The sequence below is a fragment of the Cheilinus undulatus genome, linkage group 5 (genome assembly GCF_018320785.1).
Source record: "Cheilinus undulatus linkage group 5, ASM1832078v1, whole genome shotgun sequence".
NCBI classification, from domain to species: Eukaryota; Metazoa; Chordata; class Actinopteri; order Labriformes; family Labridae; genus Cheilinus; species Cheilinus undulatus.
This window is the reverse complement of record NC_054869.1, coordinates 23,774,942-23,802,031: the sequence shown is the minus strand read 5'-3', so window position 1 is coordinate 23,802,031 and position 27,090 is coordinate 23,774,942. Positions and strand designations below refer to the sequence as shown.

At 38.2% G+C, this 27,090-nt stretch overlaps 1 protein-coding gene and 1 pseudogene across 1 annotated transcript in view; one reads left to right on the top strand and one right to left on the bottom strand.

Annotated features, from left to right (window-relative positions):
• Positions 1 to 1,250: 1,250 nt before the first annotated feature.
• Positions 1,251 to 8,927, bottom strand: LOC121509576 (annotated as a pseudogene).
• A 9,956-nt stretch (positions 8,928 to 18,883) lies between these two features.
• LOC121509817 (regulator of G-protein signaling 3-like) overlaps positions 18,884 to 27,090 on the top strand; it is a 40,227-nt gene continuing 32,020 nt past the window's right edge. Inside the window, exons 1-8 of the mRNA XM_041787487.1 lie at positions 18,884 to 19,017; positions 21,311 to 21,508; positions 21,589 to 21,859; positions 22,547 to 22,745; positions 22,836 to 22,886; positions 23,906 to 23,964; positions 24,263 to 24,357; positions 26,619 to 26,672. Coding sequence (XP_041643421.1) covers positions 18,989 to 19,017; positions 21,311 to 21,508; positions 21,589 to 21,859; positions 22,547 to 22,745; positions 22,836 to 22,886; positions 23,906 to 23,964; positions 24,263 to 24,357; positions 26,619 to 26,672 — 956 coding nt within the window. The 5' untranslated portion in view covers positions 18,884 to 18,988. The remainder of the gene's footprint in view (positions 19,018 to 21,310; positions 21,509 to 21,588; positions 21,860 to 22,546; positions 22,746 to 22,835; positions 22,887 to 23,905; positions 23,965 to 24,262; positions 24,358 to 26,618; positions 26,673 to 27,090) is intronic.

The window sequence follows — 27,090 nt, the reverse complement described above, 5'->3', positions numbered from 1 at the left end:
GAAAAAGAGCTACATTAAACTGCTATTGTTGAGAGTAACTTACCTGTTTGTGACAGAGACTGTTGATACAATCATTTTATTTTATTAATCTGTTCATTAGATGTTTTTCTATGACAATGTATCCATTTATATGCTGAATGAGCCGTGTTTCATGTCAGCAAATCCATCTAAACTGTGATCAGACATTTACAACAAAGAGGAGGCAAAATCTCAGTTCAGACACTTTTTAATGATCCATCAATTCTAAATTTACATCAACTCTATCGTCATCAGAAATTATTGATCCAAACCGTTGACTAGATGTATGAAGCATCTCCACAAAAATTCACAAAAGAACAGATTTAACCCAAACCCCATTTGTTAACATAGAGGAGGTAGTGCCTATGGCAATCAGTCAGCAGGGGGAGCTCCAAGTGTTTTAGTTTCACTTCTGGGTAGCTGTCACATCATCCATCTGTTCATACAGGCTATGATCCAAAAACACACAACCATCAAGATACAGAAGTGAACTAATTGATTTTCCTTAAAGATGGAAAGAGTTTTTAAGAATCTATCTGTCGCTCTGAATGATGAAACAGGACTAGCTGGTGGGACATCATGTTCAGAGGAATTTGACTGAACTAAGCAAAGTATGCGACCCTAACCCAGCAATTTTGTCAAGGAGAGAAATCAAATGAATAAATGCCAGCCAGCACAGCTGTACACAGACTCTTTTGCTGCAACTGAAGTTGAGATAAACAGATGATACCCCAAAGTACAATGTTGTCTTTAGTTAGCTCTGTGTCACTTATAACTGAGACTGATAGCTGAATGTCATGACAGTAGAAATTATGTTGCTTCAAGCCCACACAGTTAACATGATTAGTTTGATCTGACTTTACAATGCAATAGATTTTTTTAATGTGTCACACATTATCAAGTAGATGCCTAGTTTAACTAGGGATTTGTTCTAAAAGGTATGAGAAGGCATTTTCATTACATCGTGTCTTTAATATACAAATAACCAATCACATTTAATAAAAAAAAACATCAACAATCGGTTGTTATTTCACAAAGTTGCTGCAGAGAGTTGTTCAGGGGACAATGGGTCAAGAGCAGGAGAAAAGGTAAGGAGTCAAGCTTTGGTTGTGGTTTAAGGTTAGGAGTAAAGGCAAGGGAGTAGGGTTATAGACAGAAGTTCAAGGGCTAGGTCATCAAACTGGGCTCAAGGGCAGGTAAACAGGTCAGGGGTCAAGTTTAGGGCCAGTTAATCAAGAGTCAGATTTAGTATTTGGTCGTATCTTCATCTCAGTGAACTTCAGTGAGTATTGCCAGCCTGTCCAGCTGGACCACTCCACGCCATCAGCGTAGGAGGCATGGCCTCCACTCAGGTACTGCCCATTAAGGTTGGAGGTGTGGCAGTTACGGTACCACCATGCACCCTGGTAGTATGCGGCACAGTTGTTCTCTGACAGGTCCTGGTCTCGATCTTTGGTCGTGAATCGCATACCTGAGTGCTTGAGAAGGGAGTCACCTATAAGACAGAAAAACACCTGTTAATTCTGAACACCACTGCAGTAATAGATCACTCATTTTACTGTAATTACCTGCAGTCCCTGTGTACTGGTCAACAATGAGTGGATATCCATCTTCTTCAGGGTTCACAGAGTCTCGGCCAACAGAGAAATCAGCGTATTGTGCAAATGCTGTGGCATTATCAAAGTCAGCCATGTCGATCCTTAACTCATAACCACCTGACCTGGTGAGGGAATAGATCCTCTCAAGACCTGAGGGACAAACAGACAGGCAGAGACAGACAGAAAATGGTCATTCAGTAGCTTTTTAAAAACATTGGAGAGCAACAAAGCACATGAAACTAGAAGCATGTATGTTTTGATACTGTATTCACTAAACGGCACATATCATAGAGTCCAGAGGGCCTAGGGGTTGGATCAGCCTGTTAAGGTACAGGTCTAGCCTGTGGCTCCCTTCTGAAAGTCATTCCCCATTCTCTCATTCCACTTTCCAATTCTGTCCACTATCCTGTTGCTATCAGCCACCAAGATCGTGGTAGTGCTATCTTCCACCCTAAAGGGGAACTAGACTTTGTGAAAATGAATCTTGCAGTTACTAGCATATGTAGGCAAATAAGCTCTTTGTATTTCCATGAACCAGGTACTTTCAATATCAGTAGACTGGTTAACAGTATCGTGTTTTCTTTGAAAAAGCAATATCTTTTATCCTTTAAGAGCCAGTACATTGATGACACTGGTATAACCCCTTTAGCACCACTCTTAGGCAAGAGGAGGAAGTTTTTAAGTCCAAACACTGGAGGAAAAAATAATCAGTGGTTGTGTGCTCTCATACTGAGAATACAAAATGCCCATAAAAAGATAACATGTGGGATAAATGTGTCTACTGGCAGGAAGTTTTCAATTTCACCTTTTATCATCCTTAATTACCAAACTCATGTCACTGCTGTCTGACCTTTCCTGCTGTCACGTTTACTGGCAAAATAACTTATTTATTTATTTATTTGATTAGGACAGTGCACATTGGAAGCATTGGACTTGGCTTAGCTTTGCTAATCTGTAATCATGTTGTACTGTAGAAGATCCAAAACAAATGAGACCATAAATTTATTTTAATGAACCAAGTGAAAAGTAAACTCAAACGTCAAGTACTTAAGTTATCATTAGAGGTGTGCCTACAAGAAATAATGCAGATTAACAACATTTCTGTATTTACTTATTATGTGTAATTGTGCTTGTTAAGTGTGTGTGTTTGTGTGACAGACCTAGCCAGTGCTCTCCAGTAGTTTTTCCAAAACCATTCTTGTAGGCCTCCCAGCCTCGGAAAAAGTTCACAGAGCCATCCTCTCTTCTTTGAATAACCTGCAAACACAAACACAATACTTGATCTTATGTGATCAAAAGCACAGCTTCATAAAATTCATGATAATAAAGCAAACTATGAGTCTTCTGCCAATGTGAATGACCACTACGAATAACCTGCCTGTTTATATGTTTGCTAATAAGCAGTATTAGCAGTATGTATTCTTAGTCAGTACTTCATAATCTGCAGTAAATCTAATATAGACCAGATGATCTCATACCGTCCAGCCTCCTCCATTAGTGGTCATGTCACAATAGACCATGAAGCCATCTGGGTCGTGGGTTGGAAACACAGAATAAACTCCATCTTGAGTGTTGCCGGATGCCAAGACATCAGTACAGTCTCTGGGTCTGACAGCTGAGGGGGACAGACAGACAAACAGATAAAAAATGAGATGGAATAGATGCCAAAATTCATACAGTCATGTTCATAAGCTTAAAGCATAAAGGGCACTAAGGATTCACTACGGGGTCCAATGTGCTAAGGTCAAGCTCAATGGGAGCTTTTTTGTCCAGGCCTTTTCACCCCCGGTAATATGCCTGGAAAATGCTGGCAGTTTTTTGGATCTTGGGAAATTCCTAGCATGGCCAGGGGCTAATGGTAACCCTACTATCTGACCTGACAGTACCCTCGGCCATACTTATGTGCCACATCCACCCTTACTCCACCCAAAAAGTGTTGAATTTCTCATTTTTTTTAACAGATTACTTTTCTATGCCCTTGGTAAAATGCAAGGACATCCAGAGCACCGTGTGCAGGTGAATGTGTTACCTCTGTACTTGTTGTCTCTCTGCAGGTCATTATTGAGTCTCCTCAGACTCTCTGTCTCCCTCTGCAGGCTAAGCAGAGAATCACTGAACCCTGCAGCCAACTTCAACACACCTGAGTGGCTGTCAGACAACACCTGTAGAGGTAAGAGTGGGAGTTCAGCATATTTACCTTGACAATGTGGTCTAGAAGGTTACATCAATGAGATATTATTTGACTGTAGTTATGGATTAGTCCATCTCACCTGTATGATACGGCTCTGCTCGCTCTGCAGTCCATCGAGTCGTTGGTCCAGAACACCTTGACCTCTTTTGAGCGAATCTGCTTCGAGCCTCAGGTTGTGTGCGTGGCCTGAAAGAACCTTCAGGTCCTCAGACAGCTTCTGGACCAAACCTGTGTTCGGCCAGTCTTCTGCATTGTGACTGGAAAGAACTCGCAGCAAAGAGCTCTGCAGCGCCTCCCAACGCAGGAAGTTGGCGCTATAATCTGGACAGTTTGGATCCAAGAAGATGCTGATTGGCTCTCCATCTGTGACGCGGGAGACGGTCACAAGAGCACCAGTGTCTTTGGAGTTGGTTGAGATCACAGGTGAGGAGGAGGCTACGCCCCTATTAGTAAAACAACAGGGATGAAAAGACAGTCGGAAGGACAGGTGGGTCAGGTGGACAAAAGAGAGGAAAAAGACAGGAAGATAGTTCAGAATGGCAATTATGTCAGGCAAGTAACCTACTGGTAGGTCAAACAGATCAACAGACATGCTGGTGGTTGTGTTTACCTGCTTACGAAAGGCAGAGGATACTGGTTCACATACAAGATAGTGACTGTTGCTGTGACAAGAGCTGCTACGACGACCAACACACCAAGGGACCATGACAGGATGTTGCAGCATCTCTGAAAAACACACACACCAAATGGATCAGCAGATGCCTTAACAGTCATGTGAGCTGATGATTTAGTAATTACAGGCATCAATTACCAACATGCATTATGTTGGCAAACAGGTTACATTGGTACTGTTGCATCATCACTGGCTGGGCCTGAAACTGCATACTTTCACACTAGTCATACCAATATGACATCACATGGAGTATGTACATGGTATGCAATTTTTTGTGTGCAAGACATCCCCAGATGTTTGCTAAATTGGCAGTTATTAAATGGGAGCACACTGGTTGTACTAAACCACTCCAAAATACATGGTTCTCACATTAACAATAGCAGCCAACAAAAAAGCTATGTAAAAGTAATCGTACTGTCATACACTGAAATTGTTGTCAAATAACTACATAGATGGACTAATAATGAACATATACGTATTGTTGCTGAATTCTATCCACTGACCTACAATTGTGCTAGTTTGCTCTTGCTAACAAAGTTTGAACCTTGGCATTGGCAGAGAAGATTTGGGCAATTTTTCATGGGCACAAGCCACATACTCAGCTCTGCTGCTCATCCCAGAAATGCATGTTCCTTACAAATGTGGCACCATTTAAAAGGGAAATAAACAGACTTTCCAACAGTGGCCTATAGGATGTATTTCCAAGAAGCATTGTCACAACAAAGAAATAATCTACCAAAGACAAATTTCCTTTCTATTTGCACTAGGTTTGAGGATGAGGATGTGGTAGGTAGAATGTCAGTACGTGGTTTCAGACACAGCCAGGCTATCAAATGTTATGTGAGTACAGTATTGTTACAGTTTGCAGTATTGGTCAGAAAATATGACTCTGCATCGAGTAAAACCTGGGTTGTTGAAAAATGAAGCCAAAGCATAAGTGCGAAAAACTGAAGTTCGCTGAATATGAAACGCCTTTACGGGCGAATGCCATTTTGATATGAACACTAAGCTAAACACTAGCCACATTGTTAAAAACTTCTTAAACTTATATTTTTTTATAAACTTTAGTATAGTTTTAGCTACTCAATAATATTAGCTTCCTTTAGCTTGTGCTTCTCATGTCACGGACTGGGCTGTTTGTTTTGTAATGAATGCTAAAAGCATTAGCGTGCTAGCTTGTAGCCCATGGCTTGGGCCAACATTTAACACATCCTGGCTGATTAGTATCTGTTGTCTAGCCAACATGTTTGGTGTCATGTCTGTAGCCTGTGAAATTGTGGCCATTTGACTTGGATTACAGAACAAAAAGCTAAGGAATGAGTAGCTATCCTTAAAGATTTATGTGAAACAAGACCTCATTCCTTTATTAGAAATAGGGCATGAAGAGCAGTTGTGTGTTCAGAGGAAATATGACCCACATTTTAGCCTCAAATTGATGTTGAAATCCTACTTGCTACACAAGGGTTATACTAAAACATACTGTATATTGAATTGTTGTAACCACTGTAAGCAGCATCTTACTGTTTTAGGTTATATCCCATTTAATCTGTAAATCGTGCGTCATATTTATCAACTCATCCGGTGTTCTGATCTTAATCTGTACAGAAATCAGTTGTGGCAGCTGTCAGATAAGAGTAGTAGAAGTATTGCAGCAAAGATCACAATTCTCAGGAGAACTGCCATTATGGCACAATGCTTCTTAGAAATTATCTATGACACTTGACCCAGAGTAAAGGAGGTAATTGTGTGCAATGATAAAACAGAAAATCTTGGCATTATTAACTATTGGCATGTACTAATAAAGGCTCATTGTAGCCTGACTGGAGGATGGGGTTACGATGAGGATTGTGGGGTAACACGCTCCCTGTGGGGAAAATCACATCTCTGTGCCTTTAATCTGTAGATCCTCCGTGATGTTAGTGAAGGCGACAGCTGCTACAGATTAGAGACACTTTGATCTGACAGTTTAACTCCAGATTAACACGAATTAACTCTCTGTAGGTCTGTCAGTCTGTAGGTCTATCAGTCTTTTCATCTTTGTCTGATGGTTCAATTTGAATTCGACCAGAATCATTGATGCAGTTAAAATGCTGCATAAGAAGACATGGAGTCTCTAAAAGAGCTCAGGCCAGCTCCAAAACAGTGGAAAAATCATTTGACCAAGAAATTTAGAAAAATAAAATAAATTTTAATGTGACATTAGCAGCGGTTTCAAGTATTCATTTGTGAAAAGATAAAGTCTTCTCATCCGAGATTTGACAGTGGGGGGCTATGGTAAGACATTGGGGACCTCCTCAGGCCCATTTCATTTAGCTGATCACACAGCGGGGTGTCAGCGCAGCTCAGAGGACAGGTGGTGGCATGGTGGCTGCTGACGACCAATACGAAACTCAGTGGACTGCCTTTGAACTATTTCTGTGGTCCTTGATATACAGTGCTTAACAAATGTGTTAGACCACCACCCAAAGTAAGGTTTATGCCACAGCTGCCCTGAATTAACAGCATTGGTAATTACCAAAATAATTTTTTATGTTTCTGCAATGGTTAATACTCCAATATGTAGAAGCTCTTTAACCCAAATGATACTTTTTATGCTAAAATATAATTATTATTGTTATCCACAAATTTTCAAATTTACTGATTTACAAAAAAACTCTGAAAAAATAGTAAAGCACATTATTATTTCTTGATTAATATGTCAAATTATAGTTATTTACTTGCATTCCTCAACAGGGTATAAAAAGGTGAATTCAGTGTGAAATTCCTCATTCCTGTTCAAAATGGTAAAACGTGGAGAGCTCACTGAAAATGAAAGAGTCCACATTAAAGCACCTCATGATGCTGGATGGTCTCTGAGACAAATATGAGAGGTGGTCTAATAAATTTGTTAAGTACTGCATGAATTTGTGGGGTTTTTTCCATCATCTTGTGCATATTAATGGGAACAAACATCAGTTACACAATTATGAAAAATAGGGTACAAAAAAAGGGGATGTTTGTTTTTGTCTTACTACATGCCACTGGGATAAAATCATACAGACAATAATCAAACCCTTTTGCTAAAATGTTACTTGACAGATCAAATCTGAACTTTATCATGCCACAATAACAATGTGCAAATTACACCTTTTAATCAAACTGATAATCACCAAAAGAATAATCAAATGGCATATCATTGTTCCTACTTCTGCTGTAAGATGTACAGCTAACCCTGGGCCCATTAGGAAAAACTAAGGTATAAGTTTTTACTGTAATGATGGAGGACAGTAAGACTGAGATAAGATTTGATGATGTGGGGTTATTGTGTGGACTTGGTGAAAGAAGGGGGAAATTTGAAGGTTAATGTTAAGTGATAGAAGACAGTGGTGTTGGGGTGGGATGTCAGTGGGTTTCCCAAGCTTTTTCTGCCTGGACACCCTTTGGCAGATGAAAATATTTTCAAGCTCTCCAAATCAACATTAATAGATATTTAAAACCTGATTCTCTGTTGAAGAACCCTTTAAAATCAAACATTCAAGAAAATCTGCTTTTGAGATTAATAGTTCCCAACTTGCAGTAATTCCAAAGACTTGTTTGAGCATGTGTTGTGGCACAGATCCTCTCAAGTCTGGGATGGATCTACAAGACTGTCACTCTTAATTCACGTTTAATGTCCAGCTTTGATATGTATTTTGTCTTGGTTTCAGGCAATTGCAGAAACACTGCTTACATGGAAGCAGTGTACCTCTGGATACAAACCACTGTTTTCAATGTGAAGCCAAGGGCAAGATACTGTCCTCCATATTTACTTGTCTTTGTTTCAGTAGCTCAACGCACAGGTTAGATTCCTTGTTAGCTCTACAGTTACCTGGAAGTCATCTCAAAAACTTTGCCAGGCTTTGCTAGCAAAGCAAAAAGGTGCTTTGTTTTTATTTGGCCTTGTTGCAAACCACTGCCCCCAAGGGCAAATGGGCTCCACTTTGGGAATCTCTGGATTATGATGAAATGATGGAGAAACGATGGTGATGGTTGATGGGGATAAGTGAGAATGTAGGATGAAGGGCTGGTGGTGGTTTGGGAGCTTTGGGGGTTTTTTTGCATTACAGGGGAACATATAAGACTGATGTTAGGTTGTGGATGATAGTTGGAGGACTGTAGGAGATAATGGAGAAGAGGAAAGTGATGGAGAAAGATGGATGGTTAGTAATGGGCAAATGGACAAACTGATGACCTGGCAATAGTGTGGAAAAGGCAGGAGATTCTGAAGTGACAATGGGAGACGACGGTGAATTGATGATAATGGATTTGGTAGGATGATGAGATGATTTGTTGATGATTGGGTTAGTATCTGAAAAACTGCTGAACTAACTAGCTAAAGCATGGCACGCACCTTGTGTTTGTTTGGCCGTTTGCTGTCCAGCTCTGAGCTGCTATTGTTCATGATGGTCCATCTGTCGTTCAGCATCATCCTGAAATGCAAAAATACAGAGATAGATCATCCACCAGGACTGTGACGACATTGATGGTTTGAGTAATAGTAGAAGCTTTAGTCATCAAATACTTTATATTTGTTAAAGAGTTGAGGTTTTAAGATGTTGCTGATGGTTCCAACTTCCCTGCACCTCCTGATTTGACTTGGAAGAATACAACATAACACTTTTTCTGTATATTTATCAATTGGCATCCTTTTCATACCTATCAGACATCTGAATCTCATCATGGACTTCATGATTTCACATTTAACTTAGTTAAGAACCACACAGAGACTTGTAAGGGATTCTCACCTTCCCAAGAACTGAATGCTTTGTAAAACTCTGTGACTTAAAACTGTCATATAGATCTCTAAATCCTTCTTGGTGTTATATAGACTATCCCTGTAGAGCCCTACAACCTCCTTAATAATACACAGTAGTAGGAAAGTATAGAAGTGTTTGGGAAGGTTCTCATAGTCTATGAAAACTAATATCCAAAACCTAAATAAGACAGAGCAGCTTCCCCTCTATGTGCTTCTGCCATACGTACAAGCTCAGAAAGAATCCCCAGAAACAGATATTAATAACCAAATTTAAAAGCTTTATTGCCTTTAATTTCTTAAATCCTCTAAGATTTCTTCTTACAAACCTCTGCTACTTTCTTAGACAACTCTGCAGCCATTTTTGGAACTCTACAACCTTTTTGAGGTCTCTTAAATTCATCTTATAGCCAACAAATCTGTCTAAAGCAACTCTAACCTACTTTAACTGCCGCTCTTGACTGCTCAAGGACCTACATTAATTTACAACCATCTGGAGGACCTGGAATGTTTTCAATGACCCCTTGAATCTCCGTAAAAACCTCCAGGACCTCCTTAGGGAATTCAGACCATGGTGGACTGGAATAACCTCAGTGGTACAAGATTTGTTGATGAAGACTCATTGACTCAGACTTGTTGCTTAAGTCTTGCTCTATATACCTGATGTCCAAGAGTTGTTTTACGGATCTGGTTGTAAGGGGTTGTTGTTTAATAGAACTAGAAATAAGACCAACAAAAGCTTCTACATATTTAAATATTAATGTTAACACTTTGCAAGTGTATGTATTTTTGTATTTAATGTTTGATCCCTGTACATTGAGAAGAAAGCCAAGCAGAGTCAAATTCCTTGTTGCGTATAAGTGTAGTTGGCTAATAAAGCTGATTCTGATTTCGAGCCCACTCTGTCCCCGGGACTACACCTCACTGTGCCCACTCACCTCTCTAGTTTCAGGAATACTGTCTTTCTATCTGTGTTATTTTCAGTGGGTGTGTCGCTGAGTGGAGAAAATCTGTTAGAAATGTGAAGCGGTTGGCGGAGATCCGAGTGGGTCTTCATCTGACGGCTTTGCTTTCCCCATACAGCAGGAGTGTCCATCTATGGCCCAGGGGCCAAATGAGGCCTGCGAGCCATTTTTGACTGGCCCTCAACAAATTCTTGAAATCAAATTAAATATGGTCCACATTAGAGTATGAAGCTTGCACTAGACTAAATTGTTCCTCTTAATTTTTCAGCAGAAAGCAATGCTACCATGCTAATTCTGTAAACAAACATTTTGGCAAGAGGAATTTGTTCATGTTTTCATGAGACTACACCGTAAATTTTAAAAATATTGGCAACCAAAATAATAACAATATCTTGATTTACAACACCCTGACAGATCACAACATCAAATAGCAGAACTAACGATGTTCCAGGGACAGAGCCAGTGGTATCAATGGCTGACCAGAGCCCCCTGATATCTGATTGGCCACCTCAAACTCCATAAAATGATTAGTTATTTGTTAAATGATTAGTTGTTTGTCACTTCAGCAATTAAACAGCATGCATTTTAACATGCCCGATCACAAAGCGAATCTTAACCTACATTAGACTGGTTTTACTAACTTTAACATCCTTAAGGTGGGGTATATGAAAGTGCCCCCCCATCCTTATATATCTCTGTATTTGGCCCTGAATGAAAAAAGTTTGGACATCCCTGCCTTACAGTCACCCAGGGGGCTGGCTAGCTAGAGCTGAGAATAAAGGTTTGGATTCAGTGGTGTGGAGTCGCATTTCCTAAAGAGTTATCCTGGTCTCCAGAGCTACAAAGAAACTACACTGAATACACGTACCATTATCGGTAAAGGAGGATGGGGAAAAGCTGAACATGTGGTATACTGAGCAGGAGAGGCAGAAGCAGCCAGCGAAGGCAAGGCTAAGCTAGGCTTAGTTGTGGTAAAAGAGGGAAAGGAGGCTAAGGGAAAAGCAGCTAAACCATGAGGTTGCGTTTAGTTAACTATACGTACGCCTAAACGAACAACAGATATTAAACAGTAGTGATTAGAAGTAGAAAGAGTGGAAAATTTAACGTTAGCTCGACTGATACGTAGAGAAACACAGATCATTAAGGTAAAAACTTGTTAGTAAACACTCAATGTTAAATAGTTACTGTTAAATTTAGTTTTATTTTTAAAGGCTCCTTTCTTGTTTGCGACCATGCAATTCCTCATGGTAAAGACAAGGGGTGCAACAATACATGTATCTGTATTGAACCGCTCAATACAGGGTGGACTGAACCAAGACCACTGAATCGAACAATACGCAATTTTATATTTATTTTATTAACTTCTGATAAGATGCTCTGTGCCGAAAGCTCAGTGGATATGTTCTGCACAGCAGAACATGCGTCTGGTATAGCTGCACCACATACATTTAATTTTTCTTTTGATGTTTTTTAAATATACTTACAGAATTGTACCCCATAGAACAGTGGTTCTAAAATTGTTTTCATGTCAGGGATTGGGTTTGTTTGTTTTATATTCTGCCAAAAATAGAAAACACACCTTCAGGGACCCCCAAATGACTGTATTTGGTTGATACTGTGTTGTTAGAATGTTTCAAATGTTTCAAAAAATATTTAGGGAGCAATTTATTTGTAATATATACTCTGCTGCTAAAAATGCACCACACAAGATGGGTGATTTCTCCATCAGATAGATGTATTTTTTTAATATTATTCTTATTTTTACATGGAGCTGTTTTTGTTTTATATAGTGCTAAGTATGCACAGCAGAACATGTGTCAGGTATAGCTGCACCAGTTACATTTAATTTTTAATAAATAAGTAAAAAAAGGCATGGAAATTTCTCTATTTTTGTATCAAAAAAGTATCGAACCATGACAAAAATGTATCGAACTGGACCGAACCTTGAATTTTGTGTATCGTTGCACCCCTAGTAAAGACATGTAAAGTCAATTTAAGGACTTGTTGGTATATTGTAAAAGCTTTTTGGCAAAGACTTTTTACAGACCACCAGTGTTGTTGTACAGCTCTATTTTGAAGACATGACTGTTGGTGAGCCGTGTTCATAAAGACTTGTCAAAGACTTGGTAGAACAGACCTGAAGTTGCTGTAAAAGACATGTTTGTGAAGGGATACTAATTTTTTGTTGTTCTCAGCTCTGTATTCACATTCTTTACATGCACAGTCAAGTTGAGCTATAGTTAGAGCAACAACTATGAAGTTCAGTTGGTCTTCTGTACTTGTCCAGTATTCAAGCACCAGGGAAGAATCGGTTTACTGGCGGAGGCATGTCAACCTTGACTGCAGTAGGTGGCGTCATGAACCTTCTTTATGTTTGTCATGCTCTGTGATTTAATTTTAGCATAAATGTGTTATCCCTCTACCGCCTGGTGATATCCAAAAGCAGATGACATGCATCATTTACCTCCATGTCAAAGTCCGGTGCAGAAACTGTCAGTGTTTGATAGTGTTACCAAGTAAAAATGAGCTGTTTTCTCTTTTTTTTTTTCTCTTTTTTTTTTTTTTTTTATTTTGGTCACAGAAACAAAAACAAAACAAATAACACGTTTTAGAAAGAAGTCAAATTTTTGTCTTTTTATATTCAGTTAATTTCTTTTCTTGTTTTGATCAAATAATTCAGGGAATGAAATCATGTGACCCATTGGAAAAGGTGAACATTTCAAATAAAAGCCCTCATGTCAAAAGTCAACATTTACCTATTAGACAGATAGTTTGTTTGATGTTTGTTTGTTTTTTGCTCTGATTATTTATTTATTTATTTATTCACTCACTTATTTATCATGTACACAAACTCATAACTAAACATTTCCAACAAACTATACACCCATAAATTCAAAATCTGACTCCTGCTTTATATGGATAAATACCTCAAGCAGTCCAGGCTTATTTATTCATATTAATTTATTTTCTTACTGATATCAATTATTATATAGTCCATAAAACCACTAGTACTTATACCACTGATGTTATTTTTAATACATTGTATGGAGCAAATAGACCTATTATTATACTATAAAACACAATGGATAGCTTAAGTTTTAAGAGGAGGGCTTTTATTTTGAAATGTTCACTTTCCCAATAGGTCACATGATGTCCTTTTCCTCAAGTATTTCATTAAAATAAGGAAACAAATGACAGAATTGAAAAAGACAAAAATTGGACCTCTTTCTAAAACATGTGTTGTTTGTTTTTCTGTTTTTGTGACTAGAATGAAAAAATGAGAAAATTGATAGTTTTTTCCTTTGTTCCTCATTTGTTGTCAAAAACAAACAAATGAGAAAACGGCTCGTTTTCCCTTTTTTGTTCAATTTTATGTCAAAAACAAAATAACCAGAGTTTCTCCTGATTTTTGAGTCTTGTTTCAACCAGGAAATGGATCTGCCAGAAAATACACTGACCCTTCCACAGCGTAATGCTGACTTTTCTGCCATCCCAAGAGCTTAGTAAGCTAGCAATACCATCTTACTGACACAGCTGTGTTTACCTTCTGCTCACACGCTGCTCAATGCCGATGTGCACACAGGAAAGAAAGAACAGCGCTAATGCTTAGTGGAGCTTCTTTTTTTCTTTTCTTTTTTGTGGCCACGGAAATGAAAGCAAAGGTAACTAATACAGTAAAACCAACACATTAGGTCACAACAAAAAAAAGTAATCAGAGTTTACTGCTGCTAAAGTGTGATGTCTGAAAGTCTAAATACCATCAAAGTCTTGACATACAGACCTGATGTAAAATGCTTGTGTAAGACGTATTTTTAGCAGGGTATCCCCATGTACAAATAAGAAATTTTCACCTTTTACGTTCTTATGCTGGGTACCTGACTTGTTCAGGATCGGGTTGTATTAGAAAAACAAACATACTTGTAAAATATTTAAGCACAGTCTGATCCTTGATCTCAGAGTTTGCTGCTTGGCTCTTTACTTCTACTACTTCCTTGTAAAATATGACTAATTTAAGCACTTGAGCTTTGCATTTGTATTAATACTATATCAAAGAAATCTTACTTTGGTTGTCTTTAATTTTCTACCAGTGACAGAGGAGGACACCCCTAAGGTGATCAAATAGCCAAGCAAACATCAAACATTATTAGGCACATATGTAAATACAGTCAGACCTGTGTCCTAATGATGGGTCAGTGACATTATAAGCCTTAACTTATGTAATTTCTGTGTGAGTTTTTTTTTGCCAGCTGTCCTGTCCACATTTGGCAGCAGCTGTGTTGCTTTTAGGCTGGATTTGTAAAATATATCACTCCAAGGCCAGCAGGCCTCAGTATGTTTGTGATATGATAAAAACACAGACAGCTTCTCATGGATTAGTTGCTAATTATGACAGTTTTCTCTCAGGTTAGTGAAGACTGAACGTAGATAGGCAGGCCTATGATGTTAGAGGCGTGTTGTTAAAGACATTCTGGCAAAGACCTGTTGTTAAGGACTTGCTAATGACTTGTTAAATCTTTGAGTTGACTTGAGACGTAAAGCTGAACAGCTGGTCTGGGGGTGTTTAACGTCTGCTTCTGTCAGATTCACTTTGGTCTGACTGACAGTCACTCAAGGTGTCCTTAAAAACCTTCACATCACACCTAAAAGAGAAATGTTTTTCATCTAATTGTGAAAAACAAGTAAGGTGGTGGGTTTATTTATGTTCCATCCTTTAAGTCAGTTTTGAACTTCTGACCTCAGTAACAGGTTTTCAGTTCAAACATCAGATCAGAGATCAGTGTGAGGATCACAGCTTATGTCCACAGTCACATCCTGGTTATTTTTATTCTCCTCTGTTAGAGGAGTGTTTAGGTGAACAAAAAACAAAGAAAAAAGGCATATTATATATTTTAAGACACAGATAAAGTCATAGCATTCTTTCAAAATGAAGTTTACTGTTGGAAGGACTATTAAGATGTGAAACTTAACTATGACCGGCAAAGCAAGCTCATATTTCCATTTGGCAGCAGTCAGCCTATTTAGTGAGTGATCTGGGACTTTTCAGCACATGTCCACGCTTACTCGTCATAATTGACCCCTTTAAAGGATTCAAGGAAAGATTATATTTCCTTTTTAAATAAATACATGAAATATAATTTCATCTTTAGTTTGTTCTTATTAGAATACAAAAGTTGAATAACTCGTGTATGCTGAGAAAATGCCTAAACATGAAATTCACAATGTTTTCTTGTAAAGTAAATAACCTCTTCAATAAATAATGGGGAAGCAATGTTTAGTTATTTATTATTTGCTTTCACATAAGTTTTAGTTTGTAATTCAGAAAAAAAACAACCCTGAACACAGTTTCTTTACAACAGACCTACACAGTTAAATCTATACTTAAAAAATACCTTATTGATTTCTCATATTATGAATCCGTTTTCTTACCTTGCTCTTTCAGGCTCCAGATAAAGATGAAAAATCAAAATGAAACTTATTTTAAACCTACAGATTCATTATGTGGTCAGATGTCATTCAAACAGACACAGATCCACAGAGAGAGCTAGAGACCATCTGCTGGGTCCCGGGGCGAGAGAGCGAGCGAGAGAGAGAGACGCGTGACGCTGTGATAATCTGATCAGTTTACTGCAGATTTACTGCAGTCTGTCACACCAAACAAACAAGTTTTCTGACAACATGCTAACAACACATTAACAGACCACTAACTACAAGCTAACAACATAAATAACCAACAAATTATTAAATTATAATTAAACTAATGATGAAAAACATGTTAATCACACTCTAACAGCATATCAACAAGTAATTAAATCACAAACAATATGTATATAACAGCAACACTTTTATAACTCTTTACCACTATTAAACATATCTCAAAACATTTACACAACCATGACTGTTCACATATCACAATAAACAGCAATGTACAGTATGTAGCACATGCCACCGTCAGAAGCAGGGGCGGTTTGAGCCTCCAGGTCAAGAGCAATATGACGCCCTTCTCCATTAAGCTCAGAGCGATCATAGCAAGGGAGCAAAATATTTTGAAGCATCTCTTGAGAACTTCGAAGCATACCAAAAGGACACACCACAATCTGACACCCCAAATACCTAACAGTATGAAATCAGCTTTTACACAGCAAAATATTCAGTGTTAATTCAACCCCCATAGTGTTAAATTCAACTCTTTTGCCGGATTTATATAACTCTCATAGGTTCTGCTTAAATTTACACTTGAAAAGTGTTATAGTTCCTGTAAAGTGATACAAAAAAATCTTTATTTTAAGTTTGTTGTACAGGCCACTGTGTTATGAGCCACCACTGCAAATTTCAGTCATGAAAAACATCTGTAAGGTTTTAAAATTAAGTTCTAAAATCATGAAAAATGGAGCGGTAATATCTACTCTAGGATGGTGTGGGCACGTCGGTTGAATGAGCTGAAGCGACGCCCACTCACAAGAAGTATGAAATGCAAATACAGAACATAAGGCCACAGGCAATTGCCCAGCTTTGCATGCTAAAACTGCCTACATGATAAACAGTTTAAAAAGACAACCAAGGCTCGTGAAAATAAAGTAAGAAGACGTTTACAGCTCCACATCCTTTTAAAAATATTTCACCAAAATAGACACTTTTTAATCACATTTTGGAGAAAACACAAGGTTTTAATTAAGTTCCCACACAAAAACAAAGGTTTAGGTTTAGACAGGGTCAAAAATTGGCTTGTTGCACAAGAGACCAAGAATTTTCATGCTTTATTCAACATTATTTTCAAATATACACCACACAGTATGGAAATTATTAAAACCCTATGCCTTTGCTTATTTTATAAAAGTACAGTCAAGTGAGTAAAATAAGTCACACCCTCTCTTCTTTTCCTCTCTCTTCCAGCACCTTTTGTGCTGGAAGAGAGAGGAAAATGGACTTAAACTGTAGAGAAAATCAGTATTCATGTTAGCAACAAAAAGACAATTAAAGCAAGGGGTCAAGAAGACCCTCAAAAGGACAACTTATATTCTTAGATTTTGCACATTTCCTCAGAGTAAAAAAAAAATCATCTGATAAATGAGATGATGTTGTTTAATAGTAATCTACTTTTGGATTTACAGCACAGACACAACTGCCAACCCAGAGAAAATGTGCCTCAAATCCTGTTGCACAACATTTCGTGGAAACATAATTTTGAACATGGAAACGAGACAAATAGAACAGTTTACTTGTCATATCCACTCCTTACTCCACCCAAAAGGTTTGGCCTTGTTTTCAACAAATTATTTTCTCATGCCCCTGGTAATATGCAAGGACATACAGAGTGTGACCAGGGTTGTGTCAATCCTCCTTCCTGCCTGATGGTGCCCTCTGGCAGCTTACTCTCCACATCTACACCTTACTTAAGCCTCAAATTTTGGCCCAAACATGCCTAAAGGTTCTGCACAGTGCTGTATTTCTATATGTTGGAAAACTCTGCCTTCACTCTCATATGGAAATTAAAAATGTACATTTTTAAAATCTGGCTTTAATTGACCTTTTTACAGCTTTTGATTTATTAATGTCTGACATGTTTTGACATTTTTAAAGTATGCAAATTTAGTTTCCAAGACTTTCATATACCTAGGGTAACCGTTGTCTTCATTTGGACTGCATGACTTTGTGTGTAAAGGTGCTAATGAAGTTAAACTGAGAGAGTACATTCTTCTCACCTGCACTCTGGCTGCACATACTGACATTTTCAAACAAGCCAAAGTTAGAGGAGTCATCAACGCACTCATCAGACTGGGTATGCTGGTTTTCTGCAGTCTAATACTCTTGTAAGTTTATGCCTTGTTTTGAATTATTCTTGTGTGTAAGATTTCTAAAACAAATTTCAAAATAAAAAGCAGTGTTACAAACTTGCACTCGTGTCATGTTTTTGACATTTACCAAACTTTAACGAAACAGCAGGATCTTAAACTCTCACTTTTTTGACAACGGTTTGGTCTGTTGCTGTGGAAACAACCCCCCCCCCCCACACACACACTCCTCCCCTCCTCTCCACTCTCTCTGTTAATGACAAACACATGTGTGAGACTAAAGGAGGCATCAACGACTCAGAAAACTGAGCTGGGATTTTCACAATAAAATCATGAAGTTAATAAATAGACAAAGATACTTGAAGTGTTTAATGCTTATTGACTTGGCATGATATTGCTGTCTTTTTAACGGTGGCTTCATGTTGTAGCTGTGGGTTTTCCTTTTTTGGTAACCACTGACATGTGATTGCTACTTTGTGCTCAGGTAAACTGAAATTTTATTCCTGAACTTCAAATTAAAAACCAAAAGATCTTATTCACAGCTGCTTTGAAGCATTCAATCACAAGATTGAATCTATTTTTATCTATGTACTCATTATAAGTAGCCTATTATGTGATTGAGATGTATTCTCTCCCTTTAAGTCCATTAAAGAGAAAAAGCTGTAGAATTATTAAAAATGTCATTATTGACACTTAGGATGTTACTTAAGATGACGCGACTCTGAAAAGTATCTGATCAGATGTAGATTTTGGTCCATTTGTGTGTCTTTTTAAATTGAGGGGTTTTATGTTGAAGTGCTGACAGGAAACCGCCTTCTTTCTTTGTCTTAACTTCACCAGGTGTAAAATTGCTCCTGGTTTGAATTTTTTCCTCCAGAGGGAAAGTAAGAAGAAACACAAACTGAGCTCTAGCAGAGGGAGAGGAGCCGTTAGTTCAGTTTGATTTAAGTTACTTAGCTGTAGTCAGTTAGTTTGAACTTTAATGGATGCGTCTCCTTTCAACAGAAAAAGGTGAGTGAACACTCACTATTTTAACACGGCTGCACATCTGATGTGTCCCCTGGAGGAAGAAAAGGGCTGAGTTCTGATATTTGAAAGGAAAATAAGAGATTGGGGAGGTAATTTAGTGTTGAATTATAAAACAAGAAGAAACAAATGTATGAGATCATTTCAGTCCCAGAGTCACTGAGTTTCCAAACTAAACCTTGCTTATTTTTCTACCTTTGTCATGTGTCAGACTGCCTTAAAGCACAGATTTACTTTTATTTTTTTAAAGGCAGGGACTGATTTAAACCAGGTTTATGGAGAAACAACAGCAGATTTATTGATCAATTTAATATTAGAAGCTGAAAGTTCACTCAGGTTTGGTTTTCTGATGAAAACAAAGTAGTTTTTTAAGAGGATAAGAAAATGATGAAGATCAGAAGAGTAACAGTATCAGCTGTTTTCTTTACTTCTCATTTAGCAGCTTGTCCGTCTTCTGTGGGCCTCAGGGTGCAGACGCAGCCATGTTTACTGATGTCAGTTTAGATCAAGAAGCTCACTCTTGACATTTGCTGCCCTAGTTTGTTAAATGAGAGTTTAAAGGTCAGATCAGATATATTAATCTAAGACTTTATTTTTTTCCCTACTTTTTTATAACTGTGTAGACTTGTAAAAAGTGTGTTTGTGCTGATAACATTCTTCGTGTTCTGATTGTTTATTTATTGTTTGTGGTAAGTGCTCCTCAGATTTAACATCATTTTACTGTTGTAATGTTGAAGTACTTAGAGAGACAAAAGTAGGAATGTAAAGGGGAGCAGCGGCCCCCTCAAGGATGCATGTTAGTGTGTGAGGGAATGTGTAAGTGTGCGGTAATCTGTTAATCCTTCTCGTTAGTTTCAATCAGTGTGATGAGCTGCAGCTTCACTTCCTGTTTTGGCTCTTTTCTTTGTCACGTTTGATCCAGAACCTGAACAGTGAAACACACAAATCCAAACTGTGAGCCTCTTAGATTAAATATTAACTTTATAAATATCATAAAAAGTGACTCTTGAAGCAAAAATAGAAAGTAAGAAAGAAAAAGAAATCACCATTTCCCCTTTTCCCAGGTAAAAATCATCATCAGAAAGCAATGAGTCATGGTAATTTGGAATTCACTGTCAGTTTAACTCAAGGTAATTGTTGAATTGTAACTCAACATGGCTGTTTACACACCGCATTAACAATACTGACTTTATAATCAGTGGGGATTCTTAATACTTGGATTAATGGGGTGGACTGGAGTCTCAGATTACACAGGTACAAGGTAGTCTGGCATCCATATTGATTCTGTAGTTTAAACACTTGTGCATCCTAGACAGCATTAAGGAGGCGGGAGAACTGCTGCCTTTATCTGAGTTCAAACTGAGACCCCGTTTAAACCTTGCATCAACACAGATTAACACCCATTTTGGGCTTTCTCCAAGTGTTAATCCTTAATGCTAGGTATAAACACACCTCAATGCATAATGTCATCTCAAACCGCAAAGAGTTTGTCTGAGAGGCTTTCATCCAGACAGGGTCAGTATGCTTGGAGTATCAGCACACGTTAAAGACCAACCAGTCGACTGAAATAATCAGTGGTAGTCCCCCAGTAAACTGTAAGCATGGCTTTATTTATTTCTGTTTCTGGTGAAAGGAATTATGTCCCTTTTCAGATATCTGGATTATTTGCCTAATTCAGTAATCAGAGTTGACCTTTCAGCTCCTAAATGGCTCTTTGCATTGTATGAATGTCTGTTAAACAATGACAAAAAGGGTTTTTAAAAAATGGAAACCATCTTCAACAGTTCACATCGGTCAACACAGATCCAACTCCTAGAACTGCAGAGCAGGAACTGTTGGTTGCATTGCTCAACACTGCCCCCAAGATTGGTGGTGGTATTGCAACGGTGTGTATGGTTTGGTGTGTATCTGTAGGCTTTGAGAGGACAGACGGAAAAGCAGAAATAAATGTAGAAAGAGCCGTCTATATCCGTATTTCAAATGTAAAGCATAAATGAGCCTTTAAATACTGTTTTCATCAAACCAGTGCCCCACAAGGTTTATTTGCCAAACGGTCCATCACCATGTCCTTAAAGCATGTGTGTGACATAATGAGGGAGAAAAGCTGTTAAAAATGCACTGAATGTGTTTGTTTCTTCTAAATAGTGTTATGTGATGGTGACCACTTTAAAAAAGAATAGATGCATCAATAAAAAAATGACTGAACAATTTTAATCCAATCTCCTTGGAGCAACATACAAATTTAGGCTGATGTTAACTCACTGTATACACCTGATAGGCCCAGTGGTGGAGCTGTCCTCCAGCTGCACCAGGAGGCCCAATGCCAGCCTGCAGCCTGTAAGAGGAGGTGCAGAAGGAAGGAGGAGGAGGAGATGAAGACGAGGAGACGGAGGAGTAGAGCAGGAGGAAGCTGTGAGGAGAACAAAGATCCAAGAGCACGCCTGCAGAGGAATATAAGAACACAGAACCTGAGGAGGTGAATATTTATCAGTATCCTGATCATCACTGGACTTTTATTTATCAGATATTAATCACATATTGCTGGTGTTTTTGCAGGTCTTCGCAGTCTGGAACCAGGACCAAGAGCAACATCAGAACTGTCTCTACAGCTGGACTCAGGTCTGGAGTGATGATCCAGTCCTGTAGACCTGAAGTCAAAGTGGCCCAGATCAGGAAGACTAGGATCAGGACTTCTGTTCAGACACTGGAGCTCAGAGAGGCAAGGTCTGCAAAAGGTGACATGAACAAGGAGCAGACTGATCCAGGAGCCATTGAGACCCAGCTGGACCACAGAAGACCAAACCAGGTCCACCAGTCCAGCTCTGAGGTCAGTAGGAGAAAAGAAACAGCAACACTATTCTTAAATAATGTTTTCACATAAACCAAACTCCTAAAAATGTCTCTAAATTTCACATTGAGCTGCATGTGTAACACAGACAGCTGAATTTTTCAACTGACAGTGAATGAGTGTTTGGGGGATGCTGATGATGTTTAGATCATGTATGGTGCATATGATGGTGGGAGATCCTAATAAAACAGCTTCAGTATGCTTTCTCTTTGCCAGTATGCTATTTTCCACTCATTAGCTCACACTGTGAATACATCCAATGAAATTAAGTGTTGAAATAAAGGCAGACACTGGGGGTGTCAATGGCCTGGCGGTTAGGTTATGACCCGTGTATGGCATCTGGTCTTTCAAACAGGTTTAAATCCAAAATTAATCTTGGAAAGAAAAATGTGTCCATGTATTCTGTTGCTTTTTTCCCCATTTTTATTATTTTTGTATTATGTCCTGTGCCCACCCTATCAGACAGGGAAATTCTCTTACCATGAGGTGCATATGTAAAGTCTGAAACATAGTATTTTCAGAAAAATGTAGTCACTTTAAATACCAAAAACATTTTCGGATCACTGGTTCGCTTACATTTATTAACTTTAATTGTGTAAGACAGGATGTCTGTCTAATCCTGGTTTTGATCTTTGAAGTGAACTGTTCTTGTCTGTTCTGATCCAGTCCAGATCAACAGCAGGTCTGATCTCAGAGTGGTCCTCAGAGACCAGGAACAACAGGAAGAGGTCTGAGAGACACCAGGGTCCAGAGTCCTGCAGAGGAGAGGGGGGACCACAAAGGATCAGATCAAAGTCTGAGGGCAAAGCTGAGAGCGGAATCAGGAAGAGGAGGAAGATCCACCCGTCTGAGTTCAGAGGGAGAGGTGAGATCATACATCATCAATAATTAGGTATAAATGAGTCATTATATTAAAATCAGTTTAATGATAGTCCGTTGGTGTCTCCCTATAAAGGTCAGCTGCGTCTGTCCATCACTCCAGAGGCGGGGCAGCTGATTATTGACAGTAAGTAATGAAACAGCCAATCAGAGGCGAGCTTTCATATTTTAAAACATGTTTAACTGTCAGAAACATGTTTAACTGGTGACTTGACTCATCATATGCCATCGCCTTTTACAGTAGAAAAAGACCAAACACATGGCTAATCAAGTGACAGACAAGTTTCTTCTAAGAAGAAGTTTGTTGATGTTTGAATAATAAACACAGTAATTACAAAACATAAAGAAAATTATAATTATGTTTAGTAAAGATAGATAAGTATACAATAAATATCTAATAGTTACAATTTTGAACATTGTTATTTTAATGAAGAGCTGAAGAGCTGAGTAAAAATGACTTGCAATGTACAAGACAATGTTCAAGCCTAAAAAATATCCAAATATATTTAATGATTAAATAGAATTTTTTTCTGAAAAGAAAGAGACTGATCCACAATCTGGTCAGCATGAGGAGCTTATAGTTCAACAGTCAGCCAGCAGGAGGAGCCAGAGTCTAACTGACAAGATGGGTTCTGCCAATGGAGTAAGTGGTTTAAGACATGCTGTTGGTCTCCTAGAAGGGTCTAACTACAGAGGGGATTTGAAGCAAAAATAAATAAATAAGCAAGTGCATATATGAATAAATGAAGCTGATTTTCACCTGGAACTAGTGGGCAAGTTTATGTAGATCCTCACCACACCCCTTGTTTATGTTGCAATGAATATTTTCTACTTTTACAAACATCTAGTTCAAAGGGTTCAAGTTAAATTTAGCAGCAACACCATCTGCTCCCATTTTCCTCTGAGTAAGATTAACTTTTTTTTCCCAATTCTGAGCTAAACAATGCAGTAACTTTTAAACTATCCTCATATGTTTAGTGACAAGAGAAAATACCATTTCAAGAATAACATTCCCTGCCTCAAATATATATCATCCACATGTAAAAGGCTGTTTTAAATTCTCAGTTTCCTGTCCCTTCACTTTGTCTGTCTCCTTCACGTCCATTCCCTGACATTCACAGGCTAAGGTGTTCTGTCTCTCTGCAGTATACAAAGCGAAGGGGCTGCTGGGAAAATCTCAATGGTCATGTGATTCCTATGTCAAGGTAGGGAACAGTGTAATATTGTCATGATGTGCCCAATGTTATAGCTTCAAAAGAGATGAAAGCCTGTACAGTGACTCTGTTACTTTGCATGCATTTCTGTAGCCAATGTTCTGAACTGTACATAATCATCCTGGATTGCACCCCAGGCAAAGAGCAAAGCATGCGATGATGATTATGATGTGCTTTAGAAGAGATTGAGTGTTTTTGTCTGTAATGTTTATTTTAAACAACACTTGTGAGTTTGTATTTGTTTTAGAACATTTGATATACATGTGTATGCATATGTGCTTGTTTGTAGCTGGTGGTGTCCTCTGAGGATGACCGAAGCATCAAGATGAAAACTCCAACTGTCCTCAGCAACAAAAATCCAGAATACAACCACAGCTTTATACTGTGAGACGCATGTCTTTGTATTGATGTTGGTATCTATTAACATGTTTTCTGCCCTTGAAGGGAGCTTTTAGTGAAAATTAAAGACACTGAAGAGTGTCGGCTCCAGGAAATAGAAAGGGGAAAAGGGACAGGCAAACTTGGAACAGGGTGTTTCAGGTGGCCAGACTGCTAAAAAAAAGCACATTAAAAGAAACATGAGATGAGCAGTGAAACTGTGTTTTAATTTAGAATCCCAAATGTTGCAACAATCATCTCGAAATAAGACTTTTTCTCTTGAATTCAGAAAAAAGAAATTCTTTGCTCAAGTGTGATGACCTTGTCTAAATGTAATGCACAGGAAACTAGATGGTGTCTCTTTAAGACAGAAATAAGTCTCAGCAAAAAGATTTTTGCCTAATTACACCTTATTAATTATGCCTTTTTGACTAATTGGGTCAAAACCCATCTTGGGAATAAGTGAACTGTGTTTGAATGACTCATAGTGTGTCCCAGGGTTTAAATGTGATTTATCTAAATGTGTTAACACATGAATGATAGCTGTAATGTGATCTACTGTATGCAAGACTGAAAAACAATATATTACATTTGGTCGGCCTTATAAGAACTTTACCTTTGACAGTGATAGAAAGAATTACTTGAATAACTCATGATAAAAAAGGAAATACAGTTGGGCAAGAAGCACAATAATGTGTTGTATTTCATCTTAGCTTGACTTCTTGTACTGTTTTTCTTACAAGTGAATTGTACTTTGTGCAAAAAAAGTCTATCAAAGATTTTTCAGGTCAGGAAATCTGATATTTTTACAGTCGTAGATGTTTTTTGGCAACAGGTCCAAATAATCAGGTGAAATTATGCAGAAGTAATTCTGTAACCTTTATATAAGCATTGTGTGGGCTTCATATCGCCCTCGTTACTTGATTTCCTACATTGTTTTACTTCAGCTGCTGATTTTTGGTGCTGTTATTGTCTCATACAATCGTATGAAAATCTGGCCAATCTAACAGGAGTGAGTTTTTAAGGAGGTGGTGGAGCATCTTAAAGAGCCAGCAAAATGACTGATTACAGAAGAAAGACAAACTATTGGCTTCACAAGAAAAACAAAAGTTTAAAATAGAAATCAAAGACAGATCAAATATTAAATTGTGAGTGAACATCTTTAAAACTCTATCAGTTTTTACTTACAAATATATAAAACCATTACAAATTTCCAAGGCCAGCCATAAGGGGGGATAAATGGAAGAGCTTTCTGGGGCCAATAGAGATTAGCAAAATCCTTATCCATTGCTAAGTTAAGCTGTGATAACCATATTTTATTTATAACCTGAATAATAACCTCATCAAAAAAAAAAATTACGTATGCTTTGATAAAATTTGGCCTTCTTGAAAATGTAAAGCCCTTTAAACAGAATAACTCTTTTACTGGTAATGTAAACAATGTGGATGAAAATGAAGTAGAAGAAACTAAGTGAAAAGAGACAAAAAATGCACAGAAAAGTGGCAAAAATGTGTTAAAATGGATAAGAATGTGATAAAGTGGGAAAAAGAAACAGAAAAATTGGTTAAAAATAGGAAAAAGAAATGGCAACATGGGTTAAAAAGGAATAAACAAGTGGCAAAATTGGGCAAAATGTTGCCAAACAATGGCAAAATGGGTTTAAAGTGGTAACTATGTGGGCAAAAATGGCCGAGAAGCTGTGAAATGGGTTAAAAGTGACAAAGAGAGGTGGCAAAATGTACCATAATTGACATGAAAGGGGCAAAAGTGACAAAATTGGGTAAAAAGTAGCAAAAAGGGGTGGCTAAATAACCTTGAAAAGCAGATGGATATGCCTGTTTCCGTGTTTCTCACTGGCGAATCAATCTTGCAAAGCTCCTGTCTGAACTGTTTGGGCCCGATTAGAAAGTAACAGGACCAATCAGCGACGAGGGGCAGTACTTTTGGGCGTGGTGGAGTCGTGACATAAGCAAGCAGCAACAAGAGGCTGGTGCAATTATGACGGATACAGTGGATAGAAAAGTGATTAAATGTGATAATAAGTAGCACAAATATAGAATTTCAACAATAAAACCAACAGCGTGACACTCTTTTTAGCTCTAAAATGAAGTAACGGTTAGTCAGGATGCTAGAACCAGTGCTACTTATCCAGCACATCGATAAATCATAACTGGGGAGGGCCCATTGACTGGTTTATCTCCTCAGGTCTGCATATATTTGTCTGTGTGAGATTGATTGTGTTGATTTTTCCTGTTTGTGTGTTCAGGTGTATCAGTGACAACATCCTCAGGAGCAGATTGTTGGTTTCTGTGTTCAACAGGTCGGTAATGATGTCAGATCTAAAGCCCCATCCCTACTATTCCTCAGTGTTCTCATCTCAGCCGCACATATGGACAGATGTTTCCCTCTTCTCTGTCTTGTTGTAAAGAAAAGCCAAAATGAAGCTTTTTTTAAACTACAGTCTGAGCCATGGTGATCTGTCCTACTGTGGTATTTAATCCCTGCCTCCTTCTCCAATCAAAACCCACATTTAACAAAGTCATAGTACAACATATGACTTTCAGGCCTCAGTGGCACAGGAGCCTCGTTTGTCAACAGAGCTGTTCGTCATGACGTTACTGGCATCAAAAAGTTACCTATTCTTAACCAGAAAAAGAAAAAAATGCACAATTAGACCTAACATTATCTACACAATTATGTTTGAATTTTTTTTTTACATGTATTTGGATGTTCCTTTC